This window comes from Astatotilapia calliptera, chromosome 3 (genome assembly GCF_964374335.1).
Source record: "Astatotilapia calliptera chromosome 3, fAstCal68.1, whole genome shotgun sequence".
In the NCBI taxonomy this organism is placed as follows: domain Eukaryota; kingdom Metazoa; phylum Chordata; class Actinopteri; order Cichliformes; family Cichlidae; genus Astatotilapia; species Astatotilapia calliptera.
Genome location: NC_137424.1, coordinates 5,516,708 through 5,532,369, shown reverse-complemented (window position 1 = coordinate 5,532,369; position 15,662 = coordinate 5,516,708). Strand labels below are relative to the sequence as shown.

Genomic DNA, 15,662 nt, shown 5'->3' with positions numbered 1-15,662 from the left:
TTGTCCGATATAGATCCAGGGTCCTTTGATAGTGGAGCAAATCTGTTGTGCAGTTTCACATTCAGTTGTTTTGGAGGTTTGTTGTTAACCTTCCTATTCACTGTTGTCCAGTCCTGTTTCCTCTCGTATACAGGGGTAGAAGAGCTTCTCTGTCTCGTAGGAAGTGAAGGCCAGTCGGTTTCAGAGATTTCAGCTCGCTGTGCCCTGCCTGTGGTACGTCCTCCCCCTTCCAGGAGACATGATTTATGTCTTGGTTTTGCACCAAGACAGTCCAAGGGGGGATTATCACTTGAGGATTTATAATAATGCACAGAGTCTACTTTCTTGGTCATGTTATCTGTGCTCCTTAGCTGTGTACTAGCTTGCTCATCGCCATTGTTTTGAATCAAAGGCAAGGTTGTTTCATTTCCACACAGTCCATTTACCTCCACGTTTACTTCTAAGCGATGAATTTTTGTCTCCAGTACTGCAATCTTCTGCAGGAGGCTGTGGTAGTCATCTGTGGAGAGGGAAGGCATCTTGTTGCTAGTTAGCCTAGCGGTTAGCCCCTTTCCAGGCTATTGAGGCTGTTCGGTGCCCAGACGCTGTAATCAGGCTTCAGCTGTGTCTAGGCCACAGACACACGGAGCGCTGAGGACAAGGTAACTATAAAAATGTTGCTGTTTCTGTTAAGAACACTTTAGTCCTAATGATCTATAAGTGTCCAGAAGCTATCGCAGGTAAGCTCATAAGGAAAAAAGGGAAAAAATCAGCATAAAAATCAATAAAAATCAATAAAAGAAGCAAAGCATTTAAAGAGCAAAGAGATGAAGCGTCCACACTCACAAAAGGGGAGGAGAAACTCATTACATTACATGTTTAAACTGTAGAGATACAATCATTTTACTGCTGTAAAATCCAAATTTTGTCTTATTTAAAATATAAATCTAATATAATCTGCTTCTTAATGTATGTTCTTTAAAATACAGCGTGTGTTTTTAATATATTATAATTATAATAATGCATAATTATGGGGACATGCATATTAGATCGTTTTTTAGTGAAATATAATCCCTCCAGAAAGGCAGGAAAAGCCCGGAAACTTACTTTAAAACTAAATATGTTCTAAATACTTTAAAACTAAATATGTTCCCTAAAACGGTGACAGAGCTACAGACCCATGACAGCCTTACACAGGTAGCCAGCAGCTGTGACCAGCACTACCTGTGCAGTTAATAAAAGGACAGGTAATGTTTGTCGCGCTGTTGCACACACAGCACGCTCGTTTGTTTCAGTTCGTCAGTAGCAACAAGACAGCTTACCAACGTGTACGTAATAAGCTAATACTCCTGGGTGCTACACACTACAGTGTGCGCTGTACACCTACTTACTGGTTTTGTCGCATCAGTCTGTGTCTCTGAGTTAACTTGTGTTTCTCCTGCAGCTCCGGACCGGAAAAAATGCACGTGCTCTTTGTGAGCTCGTTCCCGGCTTGTAACCAGCGCGTTCTGCCGTCAAGGGCGATCATTGGTTAAATGTGATCATGTGACTGATGCAAGCCAGATCCTTTTATTTAGCAAAACTGTGATTACTAGTTAAATATTATTGTTGAGGGGCACAGACAGGACTCCGCACGCACACACACATTAAAAACAAAAAGAATTTTTTTTAAAAAGTTGCCTCAGCAAAAGGGCACCTTGGGCACCCATCAGGAAAGGGGCGGGTGCTCAAGCCCCTCTAGCCCCCCCCCTCTGCACGTGCCTGCTGTTAGGTTAATTGTGCTGATCCTCGGGTTGGGGGATTTGTGTTTGTACTGGAGCGCAAAATTCAAACCAATGGAAGATGGACAACAAAAGTTCAAAGCCATCAGGTGCTCAGGTTAGAAAAAAGAGAAAAGATGCAGGTAAGCAGACGTGTGATTGGATAATGGCAGCTCATCCTGACCCAATCAGACTAAACTCCAAACAATACATTATGTTACAGATTTTAATATTAATTAGTCATTGTTACTTGTTGATTTGTCCTTTTCTCATTGTGTGACGAATTATGACGACTGTTTGGTAGCTGTTATTGTCTCTCTCTCTCTCTTCATGTGTGTTTCTCTGGTGAAACAATAGTTTTGTGTTAATGTTAGGGCTGCACGATTTTGCATAAAATGAGAATCACGATTTTTTGGCTTAGAATTGAGATCATGATTCTCTCATAACAATAAATAAACATAAAACAACAAATGTCTCACGTTTTGTTGTTGCAGCAAAATGTTGTCCTGCTTGAAATTCCGTCTCCACCGTTGCTCGACGCTGCGTGTACAGAGCAGGTAGTGCAACAATAGAAAAATAGTTGCGGGACGGCACTGTGTAGCGTTTGTCTAGGGTGTTGATCGTTTTCCTAAATCCCTCGTTTTGCACAGTGTTGATGGAGCCATATCTTTGGTCAGGTGATAAGTGATAGCCTCCGTAATGTCTTTGTGCCTGCGGGAGTTCGACGTGTATAGGGAAGCGCTGTATAAGGTTCCCGTTATTGATGTTTGGGTGGTTGACCGGGACGGATTTTCTCCTGTCACTTTCTCGTCATCCCTGACGTGCTCTCCGTTGTTTTTTCCCTGCTAATTTTAGCATCACACGGCACAGCTTCTGTATCACGTGGTATAAGGCTCCGCCCGTGTCATTTGTTGAGCAGGAAGAGTGAGCGCTTGTTTTCATGCAGAGTACGTCCCGGATCAAAATGTGAAGGTTTACAAATCACCACTTCTTTAGTTAATATCATTTCAGTCTCAGACAATCTCGTTTCTCTTACAGAGGTTGAATGCACCTTCTGCGGATGGCGGTACCACACAGTGTGCGTGGACTTCCCTTGCACAGAAGGCAACTACAAATGCTGTGAATGCTAAATAAACAGAAACAAATGATCCCTGTTGTCTTTGCTTGATGATTGGTTTGAGTCTTGACAATCCACATTGCTGGCGTTGCATCTTTCAATGCCAGCAATGGCAGGTATCAGTGCTCAAAGCTTTTGTGTTTGTTTCCAACAAGTTGCCCACCTCGGGAAACAAAAATGTGTTCTTTTACTTGTCAGATGAACATATGAGACACTTTGACTCTTCAGTGCAGTGTGGAGCCTAACAAAGATCTGTTTTGTGTCCCAGCTGATCAGCAGGAGGAGGAGAGTCTGACGGAGCAGCAGAGGAACATTTTCAGCTACTTGGACTCAGCTCAGCCACTACAGAGGAAACAATGAGCTCAACACAGAAGGTGACAGACAGAGCAGGACCATATGACCAAAGATATTTATCACCATATACATCTGAACATTTGCCATAACGATGTAGCTGACGATAGAATTGACACCAGACAAAATACTTTACAGCTGCACAACTTTATTAAAAACCCATCAATGTATTTTCACTGAAACAAGCAGCTGTTGTTTATGTGCATTAAAGTTATATAAAAATGTAACAGTGCAAATGCAAATTCCTCGCTGACAGTTTAACCAAAAGGCGTTTCCAGTGGAAACTGGCCGACACATCCTGAGCATAACCATGTATAATATCCACTAAACTTCAGAAGAGGTTATACAGTCGTGGCCAAAAGGTTTGAGAATTGCATAAATATTGGAACCTGGAGAAGTTGCTGCTTAAGTTTTTATAATAGCATTTTGCCTGCACTCCAGAATGTTATGAGGAGTGATCAGATGAACTGCATCGTCCTTCTTTGCCATGAAAACGAACTTAATCCCCAAAAAGCCTTACCGCTGCATTTCATTGCTGTCATCAAAGGACCTGCTGAGACCATTTCAGTGATCGTCTTCTTAACTCAGGTGAGAATGTTGGCGAGCACGAGGCTGGAGATCATCATGGCTGTATCCCGATTCAGGTTCTGCAGCTTTAAAGTCCTCAAGGGCCGCGTACTCAAAGACCGCTAAGGCCGAAGTGCGAGGCTCGTAGGCTCGTGAAATGGGACGTCTAGCCTCCGTCGCGCTGCCCAGGTTGCCTAGCAACCATGATACTAACAGCTGGAAACGTTTCATACAGCTTTGTTTGACAGAAATGAAGGAGAACATATTTAGTTCATTTGTTTCTACATGAGCTCTGTGTGATTTGATGAGTATCTGAGGCTGAGACCACAGGACTGTGAAACATGATTGTTGGGCTTCATTTCTGTGCTGCTGGCTCTTCCTCCTCCTCTTCCTCACACACTGCTGAGTTTGTCCTGGTGGATCATCAGGGCTGCAAAGCCTCACAGATGATGTGCAGCAGTGGGTCCCTCAGTCTGTCCTCACTCTGGACACTTGCAGTCGTCACACATGGAAATCAAATGTGTGATAAGCTGCAGGATTCAAACACAAGTGTAACTTATAAACACATGTTCATACTTTTATTCCACAATCAGAGAGAAAGAAACAGAGAGAGAATGCAGGACAGACAGACAGGTGACAGTCTCAGGTGTACACACTGCTACACAACAGCACCAGAGAAGCAGGATTTAGTGTTTGTGTTATTACGAGTGTAAACAAGAAGAGTTCCAGATGGTGCAGTGGACACATGTGTGACTGCTGTGATTAAAGCATCTTTCTTTCAGCTTAACGAGTGAACCGTCAGCTCGTTCAAACACACGTTAAAGTGCGTTTGGCTCGACACCACCGAACAGAGGCAGCAATATAACACAGCTAACATTAACAGTGCAGTGAATCCTGCTTGTGCCGTGATGTTCAGGACTGCAAACCGAGCAGCATCACTGACTTTCAGCTTGTTGTGTTTGTGGATATATGACTGACTTTAATTATCCACAAAATCATCACATTCTCTGTCAGATTAAGGTCGACTATTGAACGGCGTATATTTTAAAGGCTTTAAAACCAAGTTAACGCTGAAAGTACAAACATCACTAATGTCACATAACTCTGCCGACAAGGCATAGCTATGGCTATGAAATGCTCTTTGTGTATCACTTCTTCATTATGAAAGATGTCATTAATGCACTAGTAATGTCTCATCTGGAGTATTGTTCAATCATTTGGTCAGCAGCTAATAAGACAGATCTTAACAGACTTCAGTTAGTCCAGAATAAGGCGTCCAGATTAGTGTGAAGATGTTCATACTATACTAATATTGATCAAATGCATAATAACCTTTCTTGGCTTCCTGTACAGGCTAAAATATTCTATGGCTTACTTGTAGTTCTAAAGAAAGCAATTCTGTTAAACACACCACATTTATTCTGCTCAGCTGCAGTATCCAGATGAAATACATCATCATATTACACAGTTTTCAACAAGCTGCAATTTAGTAAATGCTCGAGTTAAAAGTAACGTTTTGTAAAACTGTTACATTTAGAGCAACTTTTAAGTGGAATAAGTTGCCTTAAAAAATTAGAGAATTATTCAAAACTTCAATGAACACTTAAAAGCCGATTTACAGAGCTTTTAGTTGTTGTAAATATTGTAAGACATGATTTGTTTTTGAAATTTGTGTAATGTGCCTCAATGTTATTGATATTCATCATCAACATCATCAACTTTATTTATAAAGCACTTTAAAACAACCACAGCTGACACAAAGTGCTGTACATTGGAACTGTAAAATAAAATTACATGAGATATAAATGAAACACAAATAAAAGAAGAGTGAAATCATTAATTAAATAACTACTTCAATTAAAAAAGAAACTAAGTCTCACTGAGGTTAAAAGCCAAGGAATAAAAGTGGGTTTTAAGACGTGATTTAAAAGTGGACAGTGAAGGGGCCTCTCTAACGTGCATGGGCAAATCATTCCATAACTTTGGAGCCACAATAGAGAAGGCCCCGCCCCCTCTGAGCTTCCTCCTGGATCTCGGTACCTCCAGGAGCAGCTGGTCAGCTGACCTGTAAGACCGACAGGGTGTGTGGAGATGAAGAAGCTCAGAGAGGTAAGGCGGGGCAAGACTGTGAAGGCATTTAAAAACAAACATAAGAATTTTAAAATGAACTCTAAAAGACACAGGCAGCCAGTGCAGAGAGGCTAGCACGGGGGTTATATGCTCTCTTTTTTGAGTCCCTGTTAGGAGTCGTGCAGCCGCATTTTGAACCAGCTGCAGACGTGAGAGCAACGACTCACTGACCCCCACATAAAGTGAGTTACAGTAGTCCAGGCGGGAAGAAATAAAAGCATGGATCACTGTTTCAAGGTGCTGCCTCGAAAGAAAAGATTTTACTCTTGCCAGTCGCCTTAAATGATAAAAACCGGACTTCACCACTGCTCTGATTTGGTTGTCCAATTTAAAATCACTGTCCAACTTAAAACCAAGGTCAGTAACCACAGATTTAAAATAGACTTCCAGGGATTCTAAAACAACAGGGGAGGACTCACAGGGACCACTGGGTCCAAACACCAACAGCTCTGTTTTCTTTTCATTAAAATTTAAAAAGTTTAGAGCCAACCAATCTTTAATGTCATCTAGACAAGTCAAGAGAGGTTTTATGGAGATGCCATCCATGTGTTTTAGTGTCAAATAAAGTTGGCAGTCATCGGCATAACAATGAAATGAGATCCCATGCCTTCTAAGTATAGAACCCAGTGGCCCTAAAATTGAGCCCTGTGGGACGCCGCATGACAGAGGAGCAGAAGACGATTCGTAACCGAGAAGGCTGACAGAGAAATATTATTATTATTATTATTGATTGCTTATATTTGAACAATTGTGAAACCTCACTGTGGATGTAAGAGTGAAATTATGTGGATATCTTGAATCCACTTTATTGTGTAATATTTTATGTGAGTATTTGACGGAAGACGAGCAACATCTGTTGTGGAAGCTAACGGGGTTCCTTTAGAATAAACAAACATAGGATTTATTATCACTGAATAATTCTGTATAAATCTATACAAATTATAGAAATATGTAATAGGAAACAACAAAATAATCTAAATTATAAAATAGTGTGTGTGTGTGTGTGTGTGTGTGTGTGTGTGTGTGCATGATTTTAGTGTTTGAACAGTCATGAATTATCTTTAACAGCAGGTTGGATGTAATGTGTTAGAACTACCAGCAGGTGGGGATAAGAGACCTTTAAGGTGTTTGGTGCCACGCTCCACCTTCAGGTTTAAAACTAGTGTTAATGGAGTTTGAAGGTTGAGTTTGTTCCACGACTGCATTTCACTCACTGCCTCTGTTTGTATCTCTGTCACTGCAGGACCAACATGGAGCCAGAAGTCAGCGCTCTCAGGAGGCCGACAAACCTCACAGAAGAAAGGGAGAGAAAAAACACACCTGTGACGAGTGTGGGAAGGGTTTTACTGTGAGGGCTAAACTAAAACGGCATCAGGTCATCCACACTGGAGAGAGACCGTTCAGCTGTGACTTGTGTGGGAAGTCTTTTTCCTTGAAGGGTTACCTAAAACAACACCAACTCATCCACAGTGGAGTTAAAGCGTACAGCTGTGATCAGTGTGGCAGAGCTTTTACTCAAAGTAGCCACTTACAGAAGCATCTGGTTACCCACTCTGGAATTAAGCCATACAGCTGTGACTTGTGTGGGAAGGGTTTTACTGTGAGGGCTTCACTAAAACAGCATCAGGTCATCCACACTGGAGAGAGACCGTTGAGCTGTGACTTGTGTGGAAAGTCTTTTTCCTTGAAGGGTTCCCTAATAAAACACCAGCTCATCCACAGTGGAGTTAAAGCGTACAGCTGTGATCAGTGTGGCAGAGCTTTTACTCACAGTAGCCACTTACAGAGGCATCTAGTTACCCACTCTGGAATTAAGGCATACAGCTGTGACATCTGTGGAAAAACTTTCAGCCAGAGAGGGCACCGAAATGAACACCTACGCATTCACACCAGACATGATGTGTACTGCTGTGAACAGTGTGGCAAATACTTTACAACAGACGCACAGTTACAACGACACATGTTTACCCACACTGAGGAGAGACCTTATCAATGTGACCTGTGTGAGAAGACTTTTAAAGCTCCACATCACCTGAGAGAACACAAACAGATCCACACCAGAAAGAGACTCTACAAGTGCAGCTACTGTGAGGTATGTATTTATATTGTTATCTTGTCATTTTAGCCTGACTGTTTGGAACAACTCTGCTCATTAAACTGTGTTAGCATGTTAGCAATTCTACTGCATGGAAAAGCAGCTCTGAGTGATTATTCAGATTTTCCTTTCAGTTATGATTTTAGTATTACTGTAGTATTATGGTGGTAGTATTGTAGTTATTGCAGCCCAGTAAACTGAGTGTGTTAACTGAAACAGTCAAATGTAGTTGGACGTCTGCAGAGATGCTCTTTATTTCAGGCGACGTTCAGGATACAAATGTTGAAGGACTGACTTACACTGTCTTTGTGTCTTTGTTTAGAAGCAGAGCGACACAGATGGATCTAGTTCTCAACCCTGTCATCACTGTGGTGGTGGGAAAGACTTTCATTGTGACCTCTGTGGAAAAACTTTCAGTCAGCAAAAGACCCTAAAAGTACATCAACGTAGACACACTGGAGACAAACTGAAATACTGCAAAGAATGTGGGAGAAGCTTCACCACAACAAGTGAGTTAAAACGACATGAACTGATTCACAGTGGGGTTAAAAAGCACCTCTGTGATCAGTGTGGGTCATCCTTCACCACTGCAAGGGACCTTAAATCACACAAACGAGTCCACACAGGAGAGAAACCACACAAGTGCAGACACTGTGACAGAAGCTTCTCACATTCAAGTACTTGTAACATTCATGAACGTGCACACATGGAAGGAAACTACAGCTGTGACCAGTGTGACAAGAGCTTCAGGAATCTCAGTTCATACTCTGCACACAAACGATCCCACGTTACTAATAAACTGTTTCACTGTTACCAATGTGCCCAAACATTCACCTCATTGTCTGCTCTGTGCAAACATCAGCGCGATCACTCAGGGCTGAAATCACTCCCATCACTGGATCACAGTGAATCTGAAGACACAGAAAGATCCTCTGGTTTCTGTGTCAGACTCAAAAAGCTTGAGATCAGGCTCCACAGAGTTCAGATAGAATCATTTAAACTTGTGTTGAACTGAACTGGTTGCTGGGCTGAACTTCTACATAATACAGATCTACATGGGATCTTCTTTTCTGTTGTTTTACTGAGTCAGTTTGGTCCTTTTTTCTCTGTCCTGGTTTTGCTCGTCTGTAAATGATTGAAACTCAGTCAAATAGTTCATTGTTCTCCAGCAAAACGTTTTGGAAACTCATGTTTAACCTTTAAAACTCTGACATGTTTTAGCACACAAGGCTTCATCGGGGAGTTCACTCATGATTGGACCATGAGAACAAAGGTTTTTAGTTCTTTCAAAGAGAGTCTTGGAGATGTTTGATGTTTCTGTTTTTCTGAAACCACCTGAAAGAAAAACTATTTTTCTTGCTTTATGTAGTGTGGAAGTTTTTAATGTTTCTTCATCTGTGATGTTCTTGAATGTGTTCACGTGAAGATGGTACAAATAAACTGTCCTTTCAGCTTTAGCTCCTAATTTATTCATTATTTATGGATGTAGCACAGCAGCCGTCTCTTGATTAACACATGGAGGGCTCGGGATCTGATGGTGTCGTCTCCCTAATTTGCCCACTCAGTAAATCTCACTCATGGCCAAGAAATTGAAATAAACCTTGTTTCCCTGCTGGATAGTGATCCACTGTAACTCTGCTCCTCCTTCCTGTTTAGGATTTCTGTGGCTGAAGTAAAATTCCCTCCATCCATCACTTATCCCAGCTAACCTAAAGTGAAATAAAGTTTTGCTGGTCTTAAAAAAGCGTTACAATAATGGGCATTACCAATGCAAACTGAATGATACAGAAGATGAAAGAAGAGACTTTGATCAGTTAATAAAGCTCATGATCTGGATTCATTGTGGCTGCTACACAGATACTTCTGGGTCACTTCTCTCAGTTAGGAACCTTCCTCACCAAACTGACTGTTGGACCACACCCCTGGTTTCATGAGAAATTGTTTCAGCCATGATTTCTCTTCCTGTATTTCAGAGTAAAGACTGAAGTGACAAATGGAAGCATGTTTAAAAAACACAATGTGAGAGAGACGTTGAGGTCCTTAGAAGTTACCCTGGGTTTTTCTGTCACCCTGCTAGATGTTACACACCTTGTTATTGGACTGATTTCTACTGCTGGACTACTCCTGCGGAGAGTAACAATACTCTTACTAATTAGCTCCCTTTCACAGCTTTGGGGATATTTATTTTTGTGTTTGCAGCGCTGTGAGCCAGAACAGCGAGAGAAAAATCTGCAACAGCGACGAGCCGAATGCTTACGTGAATCGCAGCAGCTGCACATGTGCTACGCTGAATTAGAGGATATCTTTGCTCTGGATTTCTATTTCTACTTTTTCATTTCTATATGATTCTTCTTGCATCTAAACAAAGATGATTCAATTTGCTAAATGTTGATGGCTCTTCGTGCTCAGGTGTAAATGAGACGTAATATTTGCTCTTGGTTTGGTTCTCCTGTACAGAACCTTGCAGTACAACAGAAACCTAAAAACATTATTTGTAGTTGTTATTCTTAGTTGTTCTGCTGCCTAAATACCACAGGGTCTGATTATGAAGTTATTGAGCTGCACATACGTTACGACCTGCTTAAGTTCGAGGTCACAGCGTCTGTAGAGCAGCTGGAACATAATGAAGTCTACAAGGTTAAAGTTTTCTCTTCAGTTATTGTTCTTTCTGCTGCTTGGTTTGATGGATCTGAGAGCTTTTGTTTTTATTATTGTTATTATAATTATCATGAATATTTTACTCTCTAGAAGCTTTAAAATAGTGTTTGTGTTTGAAAAAATTGATTTAAGAATTGAACAGAAACATCTGTCCTTCTGAAAATCGCCCAAAGGCACGGAGACAAAGTCAAAGGATGCAACCTGTAACTTTCTCTTCCTTCATGTCAGGACCATCATCCATGATTTATATAAAATGCATATAGCAACAGTAGCACTTTAGTTTGGACTTTATGATTTCTGTAACTGGAAAATATTATTTTGTTTAAAGACAGAAGTGACCGCATAGTTGCAACATCAAAGGGAAATATTAATTAATTAGCATCAAGTATATTTGTTGCTTAAGCGTTTGCACTATAACTTAAGTAGGATTATAACTTTTAAGGAAGGAAAGATTTCAGATATTTAGTTCACTGCTTCAGTTATTTTATATGAAATTAAAACATTTACGTTGGTCAAATATGATGCTCTAAATCAAATAAAAGTTTGAAAATAAATGATGTATTTTTAAATGCTGCAACAAATGTTCACAAAAAGTAACTATAATTAAAACCAGTTAAACAAAATCAAATGTTTGAATCATGCTTAACCAAATGCCAGGCTGCAGAGCTGAACCTAAAGTATACGTAGAAAGATTTCAACATCTGAGCAGTTTTTAATGTTTTTATCACATATAAATGTCACAGCAGTGGGTCCTGGCCCAATGCTTTGTGTTTTTGGTTTTCTTTGACTCTTGTTTTTCTTGGTTTTTGTTCTTCTTATTTATCAGGCTCTCAGTAATCTTAGTTCTCCCTCCCTCAGTGTTCATTTCAGCCTGTGTTTAGTTTCTGTTCCCGTGTCCCACGTTTCATCGTTTCATGTCGAGTCAGCCCTGTCTCTCTGTTTCCTGTGTCTCCCCAGTCAGCCCCGCCTCCCTCGGGCACTCATGTGTGATACAGAGTAATAAACCTGACTACATTTGCTACACTCTCTTTATTACCTGTTACTTTAAAATTCATACACTAATTATGTCTGCCCATCTCTCTAATGTGAAGGTCAAAGGTCAACATCCCAGTGACATAAGAATAATCCCAAAGGGGCAAAGGCAGCGGTTAATTTAGCACATTTAGCATTAAGGGTACAGCAAGGATATACTTTTACTTATTGTGGCAGGGGTGTGGTCTCTGGCCTGCTGCAGTGGAGGCTGGTGGCGGGACGTTGGATGGCACAGGTGAGGGTGATGGAGCTCATGACTCTCCCCTTTATAGTGACGGAGGAGACTGGCGTGGGGGAAGCGTGTAGTGGAGGAAGCCGAGGAGAGAGCTGGTTTCTGGCTACAAAGACGGCGTCAAACCAGAAAAGATTCCTCGTGGTCAAATAATGTGTCAATCACCTGTGAATCAAACTGTGTGTGGCTCAGTTCATGTCACAGTGTTGTTTAGTATATCTTCACTTGTCTCACTCTCCTTCTGTTCTGTCCATCAGGACGATCCTCAGCGCTTACACAGATCCTCCATCGATGTTTTGGATCCAATCAGTGATCAGTTCTACGAGGAGGCCTGGATGTTCACCAGCGCTCGCTACACCTCCATCTACCAGAAGGTGAGTGTACTCCTTTGTGCTCAGATTAACATTTTACTTCTTAAAATACATTTTCATATATGAGCTTTCTATTATTTCATGGCCATTTAATCAATATTAAAATTACAAGCATATCAACAAAGGTGAAGCTGGTTTTTTCCACTTGCTGTCACACAGTCATGGAGGAATACAATAAATACATAATCAGTCATAGATCCTGAACAATGACATTAAAAGAAAGTCTGTGGCTCTAAAAACTAAACAGTATAAAGACATGCTCCAAGCTGCTGTTTCTCTCCTCCTCCTCTAGGTTTTCCACTGTCGGCCATCCAGCGATGCTGGAGGGCTACCTGGCCAATGCTGGCCTACACAAAGAGGTCCCGGCTCGGAGGAGCTGAAGAAGATCCTTGCCTTCCTCGTCAGTTTCCTCTTCAGTTCCTATCCCAACAAAACCTTCTTGCACCTATTAGCTCCAAAGAGGCTATGGTGCCCGTGGAGGTCTGGACCTGAGGCCTGTGCTCATCACGTGGATAGAAAACACTCTGACACCATTCTGGAGGTCTGATGGGACTCTGACCAAAACACAGATGAAATAAAACTTGTGGCTGGAGCTTTTAAAATTACTTTTTCACCTCATAGATTAATGCTCATGATTGCATGTTAGCAAGACAGCATCTCCCCAAGGTGAAACTCTCAGGAGACATTTACTCTTAAACTGTAATCTGGTTGAGACTACTTGAGGAGATCTTAGTAGCGAGTATGTGGATTTAGTCTCTTCACCAACAGCAGACAGACCCATGCCAAGAAAGCAGACATGTTCTCAAAGAAAGCCGAGAGCAGAGATTGGAAAAAGCTAAAAAGAAAAAGCTGCAGCTTCAGACGACTATCTGCCTGTAAGGCTGAAAAAGTCCAGTTACGCTCTATTTTGGAAAAGCTCCCAGTTTTGGTAACCTGGACTTTTATTTCCCCTCTTCTGCTACAGATGTTGACTGTGACCTCAGAGGCCAACTGGACCACACAGCTGCAGCAGGAGTGAGGGAGAGGAGTCTTCATCCAGCTTCAAAGAAAACATCCAGGTAAAGTGACGTGGATCAGCGGATAAAGCCGTCTCCACTTTCAAAGGAGATCCTCTGAGAGAGAGACTCTCTGAGCCGTTTTAGCCTCAAATTATAGGACTTTATAGTACAGCAACACTTTTAAAGGACAAAAATAAGATAAACTGTGACTGTAATACAAACAAAGTATTGCATGTGTTTTTAAAAGTGTTCCTCCGATGGGCAGGATATCACTATTAGACTGTCCCACCAGCCAACTTCAACAAGAGACCACAGCAGCATTCAGTGATCAGCACAGATGTTCCTCTAACACTCAGCATCTGATCCCTGTTGGTCTGTGTGCTTCTGCTTTTGCTCAGTTAGAAACCCTGCAGCAACCCGACCCAAAACTGTGTCTTCTTGTTGGCCTCAACGTTGAAGTGTCAAACGTCCAACATCTGGAAAGGAAACCACGCCAGTGTACTGTGATGTTTCACCAACATGTGGCAGACGCTGGTCCTGCCTTTCATGCTGACATCAGCAGAGAGCCCCGCCTACCTCAAAGCCTCCCCTGTCATGTATTGATCAGGATGATTATGAAGATGAGCGAGTGCAAATAAGACTGTAAAAGTCCACGAGCAGAATGTTTGGATGCTTTCTAATGATTCATGAATATCATGAGAGTGTTTGTGTGTTTTGTCTTTTCTTTGCTGACGTTTGTTACTAACAAAGACAATTTACGCTCTGTGTGTGTTTTCATCCTTACCAGCCACACTCTAACTGCAATGAAGGAAACAAACTGTAGAAATGGTCGACTCAGTGACTTCATAAAATATTGAAGTGGTTCAGGTAGAGCCAGTTTTTAAATGACCATGAACACTGAGCGTATTGTATCTGTACAGCATGTTTTTCTATTAGACAGATTTGTAACAGAGGCCTTGCTCTCAGTAAGTTTGAAATCCTTTTCTGATTTCTTTTGTAATCTCTGATCTTTGTGTATCCTGCTCAGTTTGCATGCTGCCTGTAGGAGTTTCTGTCTTTGTATTTGAAGATAATTCATTGAATATACTCAGCTGCTTCCCTTTGGTGCCTCACACATCACTGAAGTTTTTCAGTGTCCAGTTATTTGTTTTTAATAGCTGTTTGAATTCTCTGTATGTTTGACCCTGTAGACTGTTTAATGGACTGCTCGTCTTCCTGTTTGTAACCACTGCCTGTTTAGGACTAAAGATTTGGATTTTTGACTTTAACACAGCCTCTGCGTGTCGTCCCTTTGTGTCCTCGTCCTCTGTGAATGTGTCACAGATGTTTCCATGATAATAACACAGCTTTCCCACAGTGGCTTGCAGCAGCATTTATTCACAGCACATTTGAGAAAAGTTCAGATTAACTCGATGAGTTTATATTCAGAATGATTCTGACAGTGGGCCACTGTGAATTGTGATCTTTCATCAGGTCAATGTTTAAGTTCAGTATTTCAAAGCAGGAGCTATGAACAGTCATCATGTTGGCATTAGAATTATTATTATTAATCATTATTAATAATGTCGTTACTCATGTATAACTTTGATTAGTATACATGAATTTTATCAATAGTGAAAAATAATGAATAATTCATGTATAACTTTTATTGTGTTTTGTATATTAATTATATTTAAATAGAGATGTTGACCCTGTCTCTACAGTAGCATCAGTGTAACATACATTATTGGTCCAAGCTGTCATAAATGGGGAGCCTGATCCTTTATTATGAAAACATGACGAGTATTTTTCTTGTCAGTTGGGAAGAAGTTGGTCTTTTTTTCCTTCTTTTTGCTCAGTTTGTCTTTTCTTTGATAATTGAAACTCTGATCAAACCTACTCATGTTCACAGCATGTAAAAGCAGCTGACAGTCCGTGGCATTGTTGTTTGTAGAGGTGCAGTGTAGTGGGAGCATAAATCAAAAGAAAACAGTAACATTTATGTAATAAAACATCTGAATGAAAATGAACAGGCCCTTTATGAACTTCAAAGGGATCTGAAAACAACACTTTTTAAAAGAGTATCTTGGGGTGTAGGTGGTCAAAATAGAAAACTGAGCTGAGACTCTAAGTTCAATCCATCCATTGGTTTTTACTTAGGAGGAAGAAATGTCAGGCTGGTGCAGGCTGGTTAGGTGCATGTGGTTATCTTTACCTAAATGAGTTCACTTTGTGGCTGCCAGGTTGGGCAGAAGTACCTGTCCCCTGTTAGGCTTAGCAAGGTTCTCCAGGAGTTTCTCCATGGGTAGAGCTTCTAGCTCCTCCAGCACATCTGTGGCCGTGCAGGCTGCCACTTTCTTGGTTGCTCTTTTTACCCCACTGGTGGATGAGCT

General features: G+C 41.2%; 2 protein-coding genes across 15 annotated transcripts in view; one reads left to right on the top strand and one right to left on the bottom strand.

Moving 5' to 3' along the window:
* The window catches only part of LOC113017660 (ribonuclease inhibitor-like), a 188,460-nt gene that overhangs the window by 157,113 nt on the left and 15,685 nt on the right, over positions 1 to 15,662 (bottom strand). The window lies entirely within an intron of this gene.
* LOC113017908 (phospholipase D1-like) lies at positions 933 to 14,558 on the top strand. Of its 11 annotated transcripts, XR_013905328.1 has the most exons (7): positions 933 to 3,230; positions 7,148 to 7,996; positions 8,322 to 8,508; positions 12,179 to 12,295; positions 12,585 to 12,833; positions 13,257 to 13,350; positions 13,689 to 14,558. XR_013905328.1 is itself a non-coding variant. In XM_080297498.1 (5 exons), the coding sequence occupies exons 1-4, from the start codon at positions 3,213 to 3,215 to the stop codon at positions 13,308 to 13,310; spliced, it is 438 nt and encodes a 145-aa protein (XP_080153624.1). In that variant the 5' UTR covers positions 1,966 to 3,212; the 3' UTR covers positions 13,311 to 13,350; positions 13,689 to 14,558. The 11 variants fall into 11 exon arrangements, 3 of the variants coding, with proteins under 3 accessions (XP_080153624.1, XP_026016791.2, XP_026016790.2); XR_013905334.1 differs by lacking the exon at positions 12,585 to 12,833; XR_013905319.1 differs by having other exon boundaries at positions 1,450 to 3,230; positions 8,322 to 12,295; positions 13,693 to 14,558.

Coding starts and splice junctions, on each gene's coding strand:
- LOC113017908 (XM_026161006.2), top strand. CDS start 12,074: ATGTGTCAATCACCTGTGAATCAAACTGTGTGTGGCTCAGTTCATGTC. Junction 12,296..12,584: donor ACACCTCCATCTACCAGAAG/GTGAGTGTACTC, acceptor CTCCTCCTCTAG/GTTTTCCACTGTCGGCCATC. Junction 12,834..13,256: donor ACTCTGACACCATTCTGGAG/GTCTGATGGGAC, acceptor CTTCTGCTACAG/ATGTTGACTGTGACCTCAGA.